The following is a 20,622-nucleotide window of genomic DNA, read 5'->3' as shown; positions in this document are numbered from 1 at the left end:
GCTAAAATCCCATACAAAGCAATAACAATAAACTAAAACTTGAGATCTCAAATTAATCTAATCAAAAATACATTCACAAAGTAGCTTGGAATTCTAAAGGAAAACATCAGCTAGAAATTCTGTAATGCTTAGTTGATCTTCCTGATGCTAGATGCCTTTTTTTTTAAGATAGGTTTTATAGAGCCATAGAGTCCTACAGCACAGAAACAGACCCTTTGGTCCAACTAGTCCATGCTGATTATATTCCCAAACTAAACTACTCCCACTTGCCTGCTTTTCTGAAAGAGTTAGATATGCAAATTATGATCTCACATTTTTTTCTATAAAGGAACTCCAATTTTTCCACTAAAAAGTGACCAATTAGCAGAATTATTCATGGATGAACAAAACATGAATATATATCATTAAACAACTGTTATTGGAAAATCTGCAGTCCCTGGCACTACTGGGTTGCAATTAATTTTGATATTCAAATACCTTTTGCCCTACCAAATTGAGATGGGGAGACATTGGGAATTAATATTATCTTATTGGCTGGCAGAGAGAATGGAGAGAGCAAATACAAGAAGAATGACTTGGCGAATCATTGTGCCCTCAACTGCACTATAAGATCTTGATTCTGTTACAATAATTCCACAAATAGAAATTAAGTTTAGTTTATTTGAAGCTTGGAAATACCAAAGCAGATTGAGCATCAAAATGCTCAACTACAGTAACAATTCAAACTCATTACACTCATGTACGTTTCAATCCAAAATTTTAAATATTTGTTTATGTTTTAATTGGAGTATATTACTTGTCTTTTGAGATTTTGGTTTCCTTGCCTAGAGACCACCATACATATTTAAATGAGTTATGAATTCTCAAGTGAATCATTCAAAAGGGTACAAAATTTTCATCAAGATAGGGAGAAAGACAAACTCGCATTTATAAAACACTTCCTACAACCCATGATATCTTGTTTACAAGCTAGTGAAGCACTTCTAAACTGGCATCACTGGTGTAGTTTTGAAAATGTGGCAGTTCATTTGGACACAGCAAACTCCCAGGGCTGAATTTGGCCAAGTGCCAATTTCAGGGTGCTCCACAGAGGTTTTCTCTTCTTGAGTTACAATGAGTTATTTCATATAATGAGGTAAGGAATGGAGAATTATGTCTGCACCTTGCCCCTATGGCATCTCTCTCACACACTATCTTATGCTCAGCAGCAGCAGAGGTCATCTCCACTGCCAGGAACTTCTGGGATGTCTTTGTCACCATCATATTTAAAGCCCAGCTGTGAACCAGGTAAATCATTGTCAGCCACGAATAGCCCTTCACAGTGCACATAACGGGAGGGAAATTAAAAAGAAAAACTACTGAGGATATTTTGATGAAATGGATGCAACTTCACTGGAAATGGAAGCTCATATTTGTAAATGCACTTTTACTTTGCATCATTACTTACCTGATCAAACGTTATAGTAACTACAGCCAACAGCAAAAAAATCATGAGGGGCATGGATAGGGTGAATAGTCAAGGTCTTTTCTCCCAGGGTGGGGGAGTCCAAAACTAGAATGCATAGGTTTAAATTGAAAGGGGAAAAATTTAAAAACTACCTAAGGGACAACATTTTCATACAGAGGGTTGTGTGTGTATGAAATGAGTTGCTCAGGAAGTGGTGGAGGCTGGTACAATTACATTTAAAAGGCATCTGGATGGGTATATGAATAGGAAGGGTTTAGAGAGATATGGGCCAAATGCTGGCAAATAGGATTAGAATATTTTAGGATATCTGGTCGGCATGGATAAATTGAACCAAAGGGTCTGTTTCCATGCTGTACATCTCTGTCTCTATACAGAGACAGCATGAACAGAGTACCATTTCATGCTTGAACCCTAAGGGATTGCTACTCTATTCCCAATGCTCAGCATAGCATAACATCTTGTCAGAGTTCAATACTGACCATGGCCCATCCCTCTAAGCGACTTGGAGAAACAGGCCCAGCTGTGGCCCAATTCCTAACCGATTGTGCAGCTCCCAGATGACTTACCACTAATATCCTGACTGGTTGCACTGGACCTGTAGGACTGATCCCTGCCTTCTCCCCCGACTGTAAGGTATAAGACTCCTGACCTCAATTGCCCTAAAAAGTCCTGGACTGATATCGAACAATGCCCTACCTATTGTGCCAGTACTCCCTGATCGGCAACACGGCTACTGACTTAATGGAATGCTACTCTCAGACTTTCAGACATGGCCCCTTAGCTGAAACATATTCAGTCTGCTTGTCATTTAAGATGCTAACATGTCCTTCATGTGTGAGATTAACTTGGCATGGTATCATAAAGCCATAAGTTCACCCCCTTAACTGATCACCACTGACAACCATGACTAGCTGCCTGGTTTTACGTCTGCACTAAGAGGGAAAGCAAGATATAAGCACGATGGCTCTTCAAGTTCTGAATAATGCAGCAATGCACAAAGGCAAGGTAAAGCAGGGACGCTGTGAGCATCAAAGTAGCCGTATATTGAGTGAGTGCTAACAGAGCAGGTGAAGAGCCCTGAGATGCATCCTGCTCAAATCCACAAGAAGGGTGTTTGTACTTGTATGCAATGCTGGCAACAGCATTGTAGTGCAAAGTGTCAAGGAGCTATATTCCAAGATTGTCTAAAATGTGCTGTAGGGATGCAGAAAGACTAGTCCATGTCTACTGTCTATTTTTCTGTAGAAGACAGTGGAGGGGACTGCAAGTGATCACCACTGTAGAGTGTACCCTGAGATGTTGGAGACTGCTGAATAAGATGGAGGCCATGAGGAGCAATCAGCGAGCTGGAGTCACAAAGTACTGCTCTGACTTTCAGGCTGGAAACTGTCACCATTTAGCTCTTCTTCACTGCAAGGGTGAATAGCAAACTGCATATAAATGAGGCAAGAACAGGATAAGATGTTAAAGCATGTAAATAGGCTTAGAATGATAGAGGTACACAGCCCAACTCATCCATAATGACCAGGTTTCCTAAACTGAACTAGCTCCCATTTGCCTGCATTTGGCCCATATCCCTCTCAACCTTTCCTATCCATGCACTTGTCCAAAGGTCTTTTAAATGTTGTATTTATACTACCTCTAGCAGTTTATTCCATATATGCACCACCCTCTGCATAAAAAAGTTGCTCCTCGGATCCATTTTAAATCTTTCCTCTCTCACCTTAAACCTATGGCACAGTGGTTAGCACTGCTGCCTCACATCGCCAGAGACCCGAGTTCAATTCCCGCCTCAGGCGACTGACGTGGAGTTTGCACATTCTCCCAGTGTCTGCGTGGGTTTCCTCCAGATGCTCTGGTTTCCTTCCACAGTCCAAAAATGTGCAGGTTAGGTGAATTGGCCATGCTAAATTGCCCGTAGTGTTCGGTGCAGGGGTAAATGTAGGGGAATGGGTCTGGGTGGGTGCACTTCGGTGGGTCGGTGTGGACTTGTTGGACCGAAGGGCCTGTTTCCACACTAAGTAATCTAATCTATGCCCTCTAGTTTTGGACTAGACGGCACAGTCCCAGTCTTTCTAGGTCTCTTTTTCTAACATGAAACTTTCTAGCCTTGGTAACATCCTTGTCACATTAATAACATTCTGCCAATAGCAGGGTGACCCGAATTCTATGCAGCACTCCAATGTGGCCTTACCAATGTCTTGCATGTCCACTGAGCAATGAAGGCAAACATGACACACCTTCTTCCCCAGTCTGTCTTTGTCAATTTCAAGGAACTATGTACCCACACCTCTAGGTTTCTCTGTTCAGCAATACTCCCCATGGCTTTACCATTAACTATGCAAGTCCTGTCCTGGTTTGTCTTAGCAAAATGAAACACCTTGCATATGCCTGCATTAAACTCCATCTGCCATTCCTTGGGCCATTGCTCCAGGCGATCAAGTCCCATTGTTCTCTTAGATAACCTTCTTCACTGTCCATTATATCCCCTATTTTGGTGTCATCCACAAACTTTTCAATACTTGTTCACAAGGTTTTTGTCGAGTCACTCAAACCTTGGGTGCACCATCAGACTTGTTTTCCTTGTCATCTAGAATCTAATATGTATACATTGCTAGTTCCCACATCATTCAGGTTGGGAAAATTCAGCTCTCACAAACAAGGATCTGATTATGATCAGACAAACTGATTTTGTGATTGAAAGAGAAATATTAACCAATGCACCTGGAACAACAGTTCTACTCTTCTTTTTGATTTGGAGATGCCGGTGTTGAACTGGGGTGTACAAAGTTAAAAATCACACAACTCCAGGTTATAGTCCAACAGGTTTAATTGGAAGCACTAGCTTTCGGAGCATCGCTCCTTCATCACCTGATGTTGTGTGATTTTTAACTTTGTACTTTTTTTTGAAAGGCAGCTACCCATAAAGGACAGCCTTCAGTTGTTGCCCTGTTGCACTAAAGCCAGAAAGGATTGAGAAATGCAAAAGAGTGATTCCAGTAAGAGTAAGGGATGAGGAGATGATAGAGATAGAGGACAAGAGGTAGATAAACAACTACACTGAATCAAAGACAGCTGAAGTGTAAGTGTGACTAATCTGCCACTTAACCTACACAATGCCACAAAAGATCAAGCAAAATTTTCAAATTATAATTCCTCTCTAAAAGGAAAATGCAAAAAGGACCCAAACTCCAACTATCTTTGACAACAAAAACAATTTCAGGTTTGATACCGGAGCACCCAGAGACATCCTTTCTTACAACTTTAACTGACAAATGAGGAAGATCACAAAACTCAGTTCTAACTTCTACCTAATGCCTGGACTGCTGTCCTGGTTGAGAATAATGCATAACAACCACCCTGTTATTGATGCACTTGTTCACTTGCTTTTAAATATACAACTACCTTTCGGATTGCTTTCTTTGAGTGATCAGAGAAGAGGAAAAGATTTCATAGTTAATACAATTTTACAGGATTTATGTCGTATAATCCATTAGTAAAATCAATATACAACGTACTGATTACTGATGTACGCAATTGTCCCTTGAAGAAATGTTGCATCATAATCAAATGTTTGGTTGATACGACCTCTGTACGAGGTAATTTGCAACGTGTATGTGCATTTTAATATAATCTAAATTGTTGATCAGGTGTGAAAAGAAGTGTTAATCAAAATCCATTAGCTGAATCAGCTTTCCATTAATTAATGTCAAATATTTTACCATTTACATTAATTTTACGCCTCCAGATATTGCAATACCTACAATCCCATAAGTTCAAAACAATGCAGACTGAGATGCCAGAACACAAATTAGCTTTCCAATTGAAGAAAAAAAATGTACATTTTTGTTTAAACTGGGAAGGTACATCATTTGTCTACTGTGCCACTGATCCACTTTTCAGCATAAATACACAGGAGTTAGTGCTGTGAGGTGCATAATTCAGCAGCATATTTAATCGACTGCATACTTTCTATACAATCATTCAATTACTCATTCCCAGACTTGCAATATTCACCTGTGGGTGGATCTAGCTTGCAGCCGTTTTCCTGGCACCATCCCACCGGCCGAAGTCTATAGTCCAGATAAAACAACCACTGGTCATGTTTTTCAATATCATTCAATCCTTCATAACGCAAGCACAATCTGCCACCAACATTCTCAATGACACGGACTATCCAGTATTGAAAAGGATTTTGATAATCCTGAAGTTCAATAAGAGATTTCGGGGTAATAAGGTCCACAGCATTCTTCCCTCTTAGTGGCTGTTAAGAATTAAAGAAAAAAAAACAAATTTCAGAAAAATGAACTAATCCTTTTATTCTCTCAGTAAAAGGAAAGCACAAGATGTTACATGCACTTATGTACTTTTCTTTTCACTATATTCTGCACTTTATTTCTTACATTTGCAATATGGACTTCAGATAATAGTAAACTGAACAGAAAATGCTGAAAATGTAATGTGTTTTCTTTCTATAAGCTTAAAACCAAGTATGCAATGTTTTAAAACATATACACGCTGTTTAAGTCTATTTTATGAACATGTTTCGAAGATTACCCCTTCCAGGAGGTTTGCTGGAGCTGTCCTTGCACCTGTCAAATCTCGAATTAGAAACTCTGTCCAGTCTCCATGTTTCTCACAAATCGCTGCAAAACAAGAAAAATAAAATTCCTGTAAACCAACAAGATTCTTTCCCTCTCAGGAGACTGACATTAAATACTGTTACTTGTTAGTGTATTGTTAACATTTATTAAGCACATGGTAAGCTTTAAATTGTTTCAAGTAGTGGTATAAATATCCAGGTTTCACAGCATTTTGATTAAAATATCAAGATAGCATAGTTTATTTAATCCCACAAACACAAGCGTAGTAATTACATAGTAGATTTCAAGTGCTGCTGTCACAATACTGACACAATCAGTTCATGGTTAAATAATAGTAAGCTGTTCCATATATTCTACTATTGATATTAATGACTTGGAACTCGAAAGAGATGGTTTTGAACCATATAGTAAACAATCCTAGTACTTTGGCCTAAAATCATTAAAGTCAGTCACTTCACCACAAACAAAAATATCGAGCTCTGACACATCACTATAGTGTCTAATGTTCTAAAGCTCTTTGTGTAATAGATCTTTAATCTACATAATGATATTAATGTATTTGGAAACTATCAAGTTAAACTGCCAATGTGTGCTCTCTCTCTACTAAAGTCAGGTCGAGGGGTAAGTACCTAATTTAATTCTCTGTTAAATCATACCTAACATTTGAAAAGATTGAATAAAACAGTGGAAAGTGTATCATGAAAAAAACACAAAATCACAATCTAATCACATTACAGGGGTATTATAATCAGGAAAGAGGCATCAGTACTTGAGATGCTTCACCATTTTTCAACAACTTTCCCACTGACTGTTCCATAATGTTGCCAACTTTAGCTACATGGAAAGAAAACAAAGAAGTATCAGCTTAGCACTGATATAAACAAAAGAAGTGATGTTGATAAAATTTCTAGACTTTATTTCAAAATTAATTTTAAAAAAAACACACACACTTGGCTATCACAGTTATGGATTAAAAACATATTTCTGACTGACAATAAGCTGCCTACATACGCTGACTGACAATAAGCTGTCATCTGCCTTGGGACGTTCCAACCACAGGGAATCAATGTGGATTTCAGCAGTTTCCTCATTTCCCCTCTCCACTACCTTATCCCAGATCCAACCTTCGAACTCAGCACCACCCTCTTGACCTGTCCTATCCATCTTCCTTCCCACTATCTGCTCCACTCTCCTCCCCGACCTATCAAACCTGCAGCTAGCTTCCTCTCAGCCCCATCCCCCTCCCATTTATCTCTCAGCCCCCTTGGGCCACCCTCTCATTCTGAAGAGCTTATTCATGAAATGTCAATTCTCCTGCTCTTCGGATGCTACCTGACCGGCTGTGCTTTTCCAGCACCACACTCTTCAACTCTGATCTCCAGCATTCATAGTCCTCACTTTCTCCAGGCTTACACAATAGAGTCTAGATGAAATCGTACTAAATTTCACCAGTAGAGGAAAAACAATTCACAGCAGGTGACTATTTGGAAAGGAATATTATTTTGTCTGAAATATTTATAATGACTAAAGGGCTCTTCATGTCTGTAAACTGGATAACTGACCCATCAGAAGAATGTAAAAAAGACAATGTATATACTGTCACACCTGTGCAGACTTGTATAAATGCAAGTTCTTTTAACCAGGTTTGAGTTTATTAAATTATTTTGACAGCATGAAATATTTGAATCTGCATGGAAAATGAAGTGTACTTTTTTTTTGTTCCAGAGCTCATTTGCAGGTTTCCTGCCATAATCGGCATAGTTTTGGTTAGCACTACATTACTAGTTTTACAGAAGCCAAGGCATGAATACAAAAACATTATTGTTGAGTAGAAATCAAGAAATCAGAACGTACTCCCTGTTCATCCTATGCTGATATCATTTCCATCCAAGCACTTATTTTGAAACACACTATGAAATAACTCCACACAGGCAGTGTCCCTTCACTAAGTTACCCTTTTATTTACCCATGAACAGCCCTTGACTATAGTACTGCCTCACACAGAGACAGGTTATCAATGAGTGTCAGTTATATCTCAGATATATCAGCCGTGACTCCATGATTGGAACAGATTAACAGCCCCAGAGAACCCATACTCTATGTAGTCCAACTGGCTGACCTCACTACAATCACTACATCCTTCACCTCCAAGTCCACGGCCATAGACCGATCCTTTCTCTTCGGGAGCCTCCTGGGACATTTTAACACCAGATCAGGTTTGTCCAATTTGACGTCAGACACAGGTGGCACGTAATGCACGAGAGTTCACCTCTTACACCAGGAGTGCCTCAGCAGAACTTAATTCTCTTCTGATGGCAAAAATGTCTATTTCTGTCATGTCCCTCTCTGATTGAGGACTTGGCAAATATTTGATCAAGATAGTGAACCCCCATGTTCTGGCAGCATTTCTGACTGTTCTGAGTGCCAGGACATATTTTGTTCCGACATTATTTGAAAATTCACAGCTTTCATTTGGTCCATATGCTTACTCAGGATCGTCACACTCACCCGAACGTTACACATCAAATGGGTAATGACCTTGCATCGATCACACCTGGTGTATATGGATTTCAGGAAGGCATTCGATAAGGAATAGTGTAGGTTAGATGGGCTTCAAATTGGTATGACAGGTCTGCGCAACATTGAGGGCTGAAGGGCCTGTACTGCGCTGTAATGTTCTATGTTCTTTGCCTCTTACCCAGGAGGGGCCGTTTTGGTGATTCTTACACAAAATTTCATTCCCTATATCAAACTCTCTCTCTCATTTGGCAGTATCTTGGGGCCAGCATTGGAGTTTCTCATGCTGTTTCACCCTCCCCAACAGGTCTGGGGAGACCAGACTGAACCTGGTGTGGAGTCTTCTACCCATTAGCAACTCTGCTGGTGTTATCCTTTAGTTCCTTGGAGTGTGGCCCTGAATTCAAACAAGAACAGCGACGGCTTGGCATCTTGTTTCTTCAATCCAACCTTCAAGGTTTGGACAGATCTTTCTGCAGGTCATTGGATGATAGGTAAAATGGAGCTGTCCTTATATGTTGAATCCCATTCGACTTTTAGAAATAACCAAATTCCCTGCTAGCCTGTTATTTATGACCAAGGTAAAAACAATGACTGCAGATGCTGGAAACCAGATTCTGGATCAATGGTGCTGGAAGAGCACAGCAGTTCAGGCAGCATCGAGGAGCTTCAGCAAAATCGACGTTTCGGGCAAAAGCCCTTCACTTTTGCCCAAAACATCAATTTTGCTGAAGCTCCCGGATGCTGCCTGAACTGCTGTGCTCTTCCAGCACCATTGATCCAGAATGTTATTTATGACCAGCATTTCCGGGACTCTTGCATCGAGAAAGATGCACGCAGCTTTTCTATTGTCATCCCAGTGTTTCTCAAATGGACCGGTGCACATTCAACCACTTTAGTGGGCATCTACAATGACGAACATTGAGCCCATGAAAGGATCTATACAGTAAACATGCACCCAAATCAAGGTTTACCCAGCCATTCCAATGGATGTGAGGGAGTTTCTAATGGTAATTTTTGTCCTTGACAACACTCTGGGCACTGGCCCACCAATGCAGCTATGCTTGTGTCCAAGCCTGGCTACTAGACATATCTTCTTTTTTGGTGACCCCTGGATAGCCCTGGTGAAATTCAGCCAGTATTTGATGGCAACCTTTGCTCGGGACAATTACTCTTGCTCCTCATAACAATATGGCATCCTATACGGTGAGCAGATCTCTCCACATCCAAAATATTTCAATTCCAGTTGAGATGGTCCTTTGGTTTCCCCAATCAATACCATTGTTTCAGTTTGGGAAGGACTGGATCTTTCTATGTCCAACGTCTGATATTGTCAGCTGTGACTGGGAGCATGTCCATAAAATTGAATATTTTTACAAACTCTTCCATTGGAGGTACCACCAGTGGTGCATCTGCTAATGGAGGTGGTTCAACGCATCTGCATTTGCTACTTAGCCTCCTGGACAGTATTCCAAGTTATAATTATAGGCTCTTAGTTGTAGAGCCCACTTTTAAGTGCAGCCTGAGGTAATGGGCCATATCTCTTTAAACAGGGCTTGTGGTCCGTGATCATGATGAGTTTTTGTCCATAAAGGTATTGGTGGAACTCCCTGACTCCAGATATGACTGCCAATCCTTCTTTATCTATCTGGGTGTATTTTCACTCATCATTAGCCAAAGTCCTGGTGCATAAGCTATTGGGCCTTCCTCTCCATTGGCCATTTATGAGCTAATACCACCCCGATGTACTACAGGGAGGTATCGTATGTCAAGCCAGATCTTTTCTGGGATCATAGTCTGCCTACATCTTAGAAGATGATGGCTGTTTTTTCACTTCATTTGAAGGCTGAGGCTTGTCGATGATACCGTTTCCAAGCCTGACCATTTTTTTAAAAAGAGGTTGATGCAAAGGTGTCAGCATAGATGCCAGGTCATGTATAAAATTTCCAAAGTAATTTACCAGCCCAAGAAATGACCTAAACTCCTGGACAGACATAGTAACTAGGGCACCTTTGATCACCCTCACTTTATCTTCTAAAGTGTGTAATCTGGTCTTATCCACTCTGTAACCCAAGTCAGTCACTTGGGGGACCTGGGACAAATATTTCTCCTTTCTCAGTGAATGCCTGCCTTGAATATGCCTTAGGATTATATTCAAATTCCTTAAATGCTCCTTATTAGTTTTCCGTTATCAGGATGTCATCTATTTGCATAAATGACAATCGGACGTAAACCTTGCAAAATATTCTCCATTGTCCATGATACCCCAAATGGCAGTCTTGTATGTTGGTACAAACCCTTATTAGTATTAATTGTAGCGTACTTCAAGGAATCCTCATCCAATAGCAATTGCAAATGAGTTTGGCTCATGTCCAGTCTAGTGAAGGATAGTCCTCCTGTCAGCTTTGTGTATAAATCCTCTAACCAAGCGACTGGGTATTTATTCAGCTGCAAGAAATGCTTTACGATTTGCTTAAAATCCCCACAAAGGTGAACTGACCCACTGGGCTTCAAAATCAGTTTGACCAGTGCTGCCCATTCTGCAAATTGGACTGGTTTGAATCCTTCACTTTCGAGCCTTCAGATTTCTGCCTCTACTTTTGCCCATAAGGCAAATGCCACTGGGCAGGTTTTGCAGAATCACGGAATTGTTTCCTGGTCAACATGCAAAATGGCTTCAGCTCCTCGGATAGTCCCTAGACCTTCCTGGAAGATTTCTGGGTATTTAATTAGTGCTTCATGCAGGCAGCCATTTTCTAATTGAAAGATGTTGGGCCAATCTAGGTCAATCTCTCACAGTCAATTTCACCCTATTAAGCTTGGGTCCTAGCCTTTCATTACAATCACTGGTAACTGAATTTGCTGCTTTTCATTAGAGACCAGAACCAAAGTTGTATCCTTAATCTGTAAAGGATCACAGTATAGATTCTCAGTATAGCCAAGGTCTTGTGCAAACCTAAGGGCTGGAAGTCAGAGCAAATTTCATTAAAAATTGGTTCTGCAATCAACCTTCATGAGATCTGGATGACCATTTAACCAGATGTTTGTCTTGACTTATTCTGATTATGATGTTGCTAAGCAATCTAACTGTTCCAAACCAGATGTAGCTGGACTTTCTCGGGTATGAACTTTCCTGGATACGCTCCTGGTTACCAGCCTATGAATTATCTTACTCAATTTAAGATAATTGAGTAGATTACTCAAGACTGTACCAGATTTCTTTGTTTCCTCCAAGTTCATCATTCTAACTCAAAGCTCTCGCTTCATTTTTCATAGTCAACTCAGGGCCTATCTTTTATCTGAGCTAGTTCCTAACCTCTTTCCCATCTACCTGAGGCATTGCAAGCTGTATTTACACTGCACAGATGCATTCATGAGCCCACCTAAATGAGCTGGCTCCACAATTTATGACAGACTCAGTGTCAATACCTGGTGGCAAACTCCTACCCTATCTCAGTTCCTTCAATAGAATGACTAACTGAATTTAACTGTACACTTGTTTACTAATAGTTATCAGATGTTTAGGACAGGACTTATTAAACAAAGTAAATGAAATGAAATTGAGTTTGTTTCAGCATCACATATGAGTTCCCACCACTGACAGAAAACATATTCTGGACAATAAAATTGAAATGTACAACAAATTGATGAACCAAAGAATTCTGAAGTTTCCTGGAGATTCCAGTAGTAGATGGATAACAGTTAATTTATTTTCATTTATTAGTCTTTTCAATCCCTGTGGACCATTCTTTAACAGATAAATACAGCAAGTGAGACATTACTATAGTTTTACTAATGATTCTTTATAGTTCTTGCAATTTGAGAGAGATTCTACATGACAAGTACTAGTTTCATCTCAGCTGGGGAAAGCACTTCATACTTTCCAAGAGTGTAAAGTACTGAAACTTTTGGAAAATCAGGAATGTATGGAATTGAACTTCAGATTTATTATTTTAATTCTCATAGATCATGATTTACAAGTTAACCTGGCTTATATGACAACCTCTTTTTTGGGGGGGGGGAAACGGGAGATATTTCAAAATACACGCTTAGGTCTAAACTTGGCCCACAGTCATATTCACTCCCCCCCGACCCCACCTTCAATGAATAAATACTAATGACAAATTACGGCTACCTATGCATTATGAGTTAGCATCAATTTTTCAGCTCAGGTGATATATGTTCAAAGCTATAAGACAGTGCATGAGATCAAGCAAATGATACAGGCTATGTTGCCCAAGAAGATGCGTATGTATTGAAGACACACCCACACAGAGCAGACAGTTGCAAACAATATTCTCCAGTAAACATGATTTTTAAAACTGCAGCCATCTCTCTACATAGTGCAAAACTGGGGTGGGAGGGGTCTTTGATGATGTTGCTTGCTTTCCCGAGGCAGTGGGAAGTACAAATGGAGCCAATGGATAGAAGGCTGTGATGCACTGGGCTGTGTTCACGACTCTATGTAGTTTCTCGTGCTCTTGGGAACAGCAGTTGCCATTCCTTACTGTGATACATCCAGATAGGATGCTTTCTATAGTGCATCTATAAAAATTGGTTAGAGTACTTACGGGATTAGCTAAATTTCCATAGCTTCCTAAGGAAGTAAACACATTGTTATGCTTTCTTGACTTGCATATCAATATGGGTAAACCAGGACAGATTATTGGTGATTATCACTCCCAGGAACATGACGCTTTCGATGATCTCCACGTCAGCACATCTGATGCAGACAGGGGCGTGCCCTCCACTCTGCTTCCTGAAGTCATTACCAGCTCCTTCATTTTGCTGACATTGATGGAGAGATTGTTGTCTTTACATCATATCGCTAAGCATTCTATCTCTTTGCTGTATTCTGTCTTGTCGTTGTTTGAGATCCGATCTCCAATGGTAGGATTGTCAGCAAACTTGCAAATGGAGTTGGGTAGAATTTGGCCACACTATTGTGTGTGTATAAGGAGTATAGTATGAAACTAAACACAAATGTTGAGGATTATTGTGGAGGTGTCTTAACTATTGCAGTCTATGGGTCAGGAAGTTGAGGATCCACTTACAGAGGAGGGAGCCGAGTCCCTAGATCTCAGAGTTTTAGAGAGGAGTTTGTTTGGAATTATGATGTTGAAGGTGAAATTGTAGTCAATAATTAGGAGCCTGACGTAAATATCCTTGTTATCCAGATGTTCCAAGGATGAATGTAGGTCCAGGAAGATGGCCTCTGCTGTGGTCCTTTTATGACGGTAGGTGAATTACAAAAGATTAAAGTAGGTCAGATCCAAAGTAAGTGACTATGCGCCATATTAAAATGTATAATGTTAAAGAAAACGCAATTTTCACAATCATATCAAATAATCTTCACAACTGCATAGATTTTTGTCATAAGCCTGTGAACTGGAATCCAACTAGATTACCTAAGACTATGTTACCAATATGTTCTGCTCAAAGTACTACTGTTCCACTTCTGTCTATCTTGATTTAGATAATGAAGCTTAACACAGACATTTAAATGTACTGACAGAGTAAAACGGATTCAGAATCAATTGATGATTCGTTAGCAAATGCAAAATCATATTTTAAAAGTACTAATTACCTCCGAAAAGTTTGCTAATATAAAAGAAATTAGCAATTTAATAATGTTAGTTAACATAATATCTATGAACATCTGTAGGCCATGTCAGAGAATGATATTTAAGCTTGATCTATAAATTTAAAAACATTGGAGTCTATTGCAGCTCCTTCTAGAATGCCCACACCAAACACAACAGTACATACCAAAAGGAGGCTGGCTAGATTGATACACAAAATCAGAACATGAACTAATCTGTTCCAGGAAACACATGAATAATGTCAAATAACGCACCTGGCAAGGTAAAATACCTCCTGTACATTCTTGTCTAGTTACCCCAATCCTTCAATCTTTCCTAATAGGCAGGGACAAAAACATTCTGGATTGTCATGATTTGGAGATGCCGGTGTTGGACTTGGGTGTACAAAGTTAAAAATCACACAACACCAGGTTATAGTCCAACAGGTTTAATTGGACTAGTTAGTGTGCTTCCAATTAAACCTGTTGGACTATAACATGGTGTTGTGTGATTTTTAATTCTGAATTGTGCGCTACATCATAAAGGCAATCAACTATAATAAAAACCAATATCAAAGGTATCCCTGCAAATGCTACAAGAAAAACACTTTAATATGTACAGTTTCCCAAAAAAGGTCAATATGTGATAAATTAATTGAGAAAGCAACAAAAAAGGTTTCTGGCATGTAGCCATTGAGTTTCATTGTAAATCAAATGCATTAACATGGCCAGTTAACATTGACTACATACAAAGATTTTAGGGCTTTTCAGTCCTAAATCCCACAAAGGACAAATTTCTGCATTCTATAGTTTCCATTAATGCATAATCTCAGCTGCTATCGCCTGATGCATAGCGCCATCTGTCACATGCACAAGAGGAAAAGGAGAGTCTGGACAGGAGCAAATTCTCCAGCTCCAGTATTTTCAAATGAGGAAATCATGGTTATGTAAATGAATTATGTCGAGTTGACTGCATGTCAGAAAGAAAATCCCAGCTACTAATATAATACATTGTTGAAAATTTTAAATGTATACAAAGCAAATTTACAATTGGAATTTTTTCACACAAAATATCCCAAAAGACTCCTATCAACAAATTTAAATCAAGGGAGATCCCAACTTGCTTTATAACAGTATGATAACTATATAAATGCAAACGTGGGGCATCTACTCATGCGTATTCTTAAATGTTATCATCAGCATTAACTCTGCACAATTTACTATCAATGAAGAAAACAGAAGGTTTGACAGGATAACGACGGTGACTTCAGAGAGGGGCATACCATAAGCACTGGAAAAAAGTAGCAGCATTTAGTTTGGAAGCTGAATATAGGAGAGCAACAACAGAATCAAATGCTCCCAAAGTTACTATTATCAGATGAGATATTAGTTTAAATAATTTCTTCCCAATCTGCTTAATTACAAATAATATTTAACCCTTTAGGCCATTTATTTTAGGGAGGCATAACTCTGTATTTGATTAATACAAAGTATGGCATAGATTTCTACAGGAATTAAGTACTCAAAAGGCAGAATAGCACAACCAAAGCAAACAAAATTATCTTAAGATATTCATGGTATAAGTTCACATAAACTTGAAAAAAGAATTACATAACTCATGATTGTGCGCAGATGAATAAAAGCTGCAATTTCTCTCTAGTGGTCAAACAAAGTACTGCATGTAAAATTACGATATGTAAAGTGCACAGATTCCGTGCTACCAAAATGATTAATTATTTATAGAAGCTACATGAAGTAGCACCATGAAGTATTGCGTTTTTCATTAAAAACTAAAAGGAATATTTACTGAGGTTTTCATGACTTTCCTCTTAAAACACTAAAATTTAAAGTTCAGTTTTGATTTCTGAATTTGTTATTTCATTTGTAAAACATACACAACGTTAACTGTTTTTTGATTCTGACAGGATAAAGTTGGAAACAAAAATCTATTTTAAAAAATTGGAATAAACTTCTTTATAAATAAAAGAGTTAAAAAAGCCAAAAATTGTGCTAAAATTTCATAAATCATTAGGCAACTCAGATAGAATTTTGTGCCTAATTCTCTACATAACACATTAGAAAGAATGCCAAGACAACCCCCGAAGATAATACTCCTTTCCTTCCTGCTGTTTTTGAAACTTTTTTTTTAAAATGGAATGTTACTCACTAGCCAACTTTTTATGGCATAGACTTCTGGGTATTACGGTCAATTGAGCTTAAAAAAAACTCAATTGAGTCTTCATAATTTACTAGCATATGGTGGGCAGGCTACTGATTTTGTTTCTCAAGGTCATTATATCAATATATCTCAAAGGCATATTGACATACTGTGTCAGTTTCTTTTTCTTCCTTTTAATTTTACTCATTCATGGCATATGGGCATCAAAGTCCAGGCCAGCAATTACTGTGCATCTCTAATTGTCATGGAGGAGCTGATGGTGAGATAGGTGTATGAACTACTGTAGCCTTGGCAAGTAGGTATATCCAGTATTATTCGGAAGAAAATTCCAGGATTTTGGCCCAGTGACAGTGAAAGAACAGTTATGTATTTCCAAGGCAAGGATGGTGTGTAGCTTGGAAAGGAAATCACATGTAGCAATAATGTTCCCATGCATCTGCTGCCCTTGTCCTTCTAGGTGGTAGAGATTGCAGGCTTAGAAGGTTCTGCCAGAGCAGTCTTAGTAAGATACGACAGCGCATTTTGTAAATGGTACACATTGTGTGGTGAAGGGAGAAAACATTGAAGATGCTGCATTGAGTGCCAAACAAGCAACTGGTTTTGTCCTGGCTGCTGTTATCCAGGCAAGAGAAAAGTATCCACCACATTCCTGACTTGTGCCGTGTAGATGGCGACAGGGACAGGGCACACTGGAGCGAGAGTTACTTGATACAGAATTCCTAGCCTCTGTCCTCAGCACCATATATAGCAAGGATATAACGATCACATACTTCACCTAATCTAGGATCAACTGAAGCAATACACAGCATTGAGAGAATAGCTTTATGTTACCCCAGATACTGATGCATCCATAAATGTAATATGTGTAGAATAAGTAATTGTCATTAACATCTGTTGTATTTTTCAATACCACAACATCTATGTCCTTATTTAATGTTAATCAGGATAAAACAAGTATTGCTGCATTGGGTTAAAATATTGCTGGAGGGAAAACCCTCAGTTTTCAGTACCCATCCATCATTTGCATTATATAGGTGAGTTTAGTATTGGTGAGAAGGTGGTCGGCTAGCCACCTAAACTATATTATACGACCACCCCCACTAAAACCGCACCCAACAGTTTTACAACATCCAGCCCATTCTTCTTTTTAAATGATTTTTCCTCAATCAATAAAAGCTAATAAATATTTCATAACCTCAAAAGTTCCTTAAACACACAAATAGATTTGCAATAAGAAAGCACTTTCCGAAGAACGCAGTGAAGAACATTGTGATAACTCATAATACTATTTTCCTGAAGTTACAGAAGTAGCTTTCTAATCCACAAAAGGACACTTCTTGAATGTTTAACTGATCGAAAAAATACAGCCTTCTGATGGTAAAGGCTCATTTTGACCACTGCATTGGTTACAGTGAACAAAGATTCTTAGCAAGCCCGGGTTTTTTTTAGTTTAACATAGTTCTGACTTTTTTTAAAACTATAAATTCTATTTCTTTGAAAGCCCATTGCTCTTCCAGGCCATGCTTTAAACACCATAGCAACTACATTAAAAATTCTCCTCAGGAAGACATTTAAGTAAATCTGCAAGCCGCTGGTTAACAAACTTAGAACTTACTCTTTCCAAGCAGTATAACACATTTTGATGTCTTCTTGTTATATTCCATTTGCAATGTGGTCAGAGATCACAGTATGAATAATAAATATAACAACAGTCCTCATTCTTGAAAAAATGATTAAATTCAGGCATATTGAGATATAGCAATTTTCACTATTAATGTGATTAAATTTGCACATATTTAGTTGTTCATTGCATGATGACAGAAAGAGATTAGGTCCAATGTCCAAAATAAGCATTTGCCCAGCAAGAAGCATTAAATTAAAAAGGCTCACCAAGTAGGTGAATGAAAGATCTTGAAAATGCTGTCTGAAACAGTCAATGAACAACTAGTTGTAAAGAGTGATATGTAAAGCTTTGCATCTTCCACCTATTCATTCCAGATGAATGACATACAGCAGGGTATTCAACAGAGATTTGCCATTCAATAACAGAAGCAGCAAGCATCTTAAATGGTCGCTCAGTACTCAGGCACAGATTAGCCTACAAAGCTTCACAATCCCAGTAATTAGGTCCCTTGTCGTTGAATATCTTTGCTACAGTGTGCTGATTGCACCAATGAAGTTCTATTAAAAGTAAATCCATTATAGCAAAGCTGTTGTAGAAGCCTAAATGACAGATCAAAATGGAACACAATCTTAATTTAAATTTTTACTGTTCTGGACAGCCAACCATTCTGTAGACAAATAACGTGCTAATGAAATGCTTGGTACTGCAGAAAGATTCCAACCAGCATAACATTGCTGTTAGCTAAAATGAGAGGAAAAAATAAGTAATCACCTCAACAGAAATTTGGAGATTTTCACACATATGGTTCATTTCAGGAAGCAATATACTTATCAGTGAATTATAGCCCATTATAGCAAGTGGAGCACAATGAATGACAATGAAGTGTCACACACAGCTGGTCCACTTTCTGCTTGCCAGACCCAGCTGGTATTTTGATAATGGGCAAACATTGCCTCATGTTTAAAACCTTTTTATAACTTCCATTTCACTTTACAAATGAAAATAATTAAGAGTAATTTACTCCAGGGAGTAACTTCAGCCACTTTTATTGCTTGTTCTTATTATTCTTATGATAAAAACAAGTTATTATTGATCAGAGACTCATCACCTCTTGTACCTACGTATTGTCACCTACAGAACTAAGTGAGAAAAAGTAAAATGTGCTTATTTACTTGCCAACAAAATTTTATAAATCACAGACCAGCAATTACATCTTAGAGATAGATGCTTAATCCCCATGTATGACATCAAAACACAAAAACTGCCATGCACTTAGGAAAACATTTCCAACCCAAACTGGGCATTACTTTCTAATCATCCCCAAGATAGATGAACAAATTACAGTAACCAATCAAGATTATTAATCAATTCAGAGTAAGATGTGAAACATATCAATTGAAATCTACTTAATAGTAACAACTATCCTACAGCATTATTGCTGATCTATTTTGACTCCGCTCAATTCAATGCCTCAAATAGTCTCAGCACCACTGGGCTAGGAAAAGATATGGCAAGAAACAACCAGGGTTTGAATCTAATAATAACTGCTTAAAAAGTTTACGTGTGGAAATCAGATAACAGTGAATGTGATGCTATCCACAGTTAAACAGCTTACTCTACTAACTCTCTAAGATCAGATACAAAATTAAATGAATCTTTTTCAGAAACAGGATTTTTGGGATACATAAAAAATTGTAATTTGAGTTGTGACACATGGTTAAATGTGGCTGACACAAGATAAGCCGGTGACTTTAGATCAAAAGTTCCCATGGCCTTCCAGCACTGGGGTGCTTTTGAATCACACTTGGGTCCGTGTGATCCATAGGCTAACTGATAGAGACTGAATGCTGTAATCTACAAGTTAATCATTATTATTGTACGAACATCATGGAAATAATGCTGCACATAATACATGATATTTGAAGTAGTGCTTGGAATTAATTTGTTTGCGAAATACTAAATGTGGTTATTCAATGTAACTATTCTCTATGATAGAATAAGAGATTTATGGCATAGAAATAATCTGTTATGACTCTTCTGGTCTTTCAACATTCACATTTTAACTTTTGAGCAGTTGTCATTAAATGATCATCAAAAACAGAAATCCTGATTTGATTCACCCTTTTCCAGCCGTGGCTCACAGATCACATGCAGCATTTACACCGCTGCGCTCTGCAACTAAAGCATAGACCATAGATAGAAGCTAGGCTTTTCTGAAGCACATCGGCACTTTCACGTTAAGCTAACGTGACAGCATGCAAGTGGGATTTCTTAGCAATCATTCTCAGCAGACGGCACCAATTTTTCGGTTACACCTGGAATACTGTGAAATTCGGTCTCCTAACTCAAGGAGACATACTTGACAGAAATGGAATGCCACCAGGATTGACTGGCTCCTGAAATGGCAGATTTGTTGTATGAGGTGAAGCTTGGTTGACTGGGCCTATATTTATTGGCGATAAGAGAGAGAGAGGATCTCACTGAAACATAAAATTCCAAAGGGCTAGACAGATTGGAAGCAGGGATGATGTTTCTCCTGACCGGGCATCCAGAACAAGAGGGCAGGATCCCAAGAGGCTAAAGGTGTCAAGTATGGGGTGAAAGCTGGAATAAGGTGTTGAGGTAAAGGATCAGCCATGATCATGTTTA

The 20,622-nt window shown here is 38.7% G+C and overlaps 1 protein-coding gene across 3 annotated transcripts in view; it reads right to left on the bottom strand.

Annotated features, from left to right (window-relative positions):
* The window catches only part of sfmbt2 (Scm like with four mbt domains 2), a 217,983-nt gene that overhangs the window by 112,944 nt on the left and 84,417 nt on the right, over positions 1–20,622 (bottom strand). For 2 of the 3 annotated variants that reach the window (XM_043714122.1, XM_043714123.1), the window contains 2 exons: positions 6,026–6,114; positions 5,486–5,732 (listed from right to left, as the gene is read on the bottom strand). In XM_043714122.1, coding sequence (XP_043570057.1) covers positions 5,486–5,732; positions 6,026–6,114 — 336 coding nt within the window. Of the gene's footprint in view, positions 1–5,485; positions 5,733–6,025; positions 6,115–17,964; positions 18,033–20,622 lie in introns of those variants that run through there. The other variant, XM_043714124.1, reaches the window with a different exon arrangement.

This window comes from Chiloscyllium plagiosum, chromosome 23 (assembly GCF_004010195.1).
Source record: "Chiloscyllium plagiosum isolate BGI_BamShark_2017 chromosome 23, ASM401019v2, whole genome shotgun sequence".
NCBI classification, from domain to species: domain Eukaryota; kingdom Metazoa; phylum Chordata; class Chondrichthyes; order Orectolobiformes; family Hemiscylliidae; genus Chiloscyllium; species Chiloscyllium plagiosum.
This window is presented reverse-complemented; position numbering and strand designations above follow the sequence as displayed.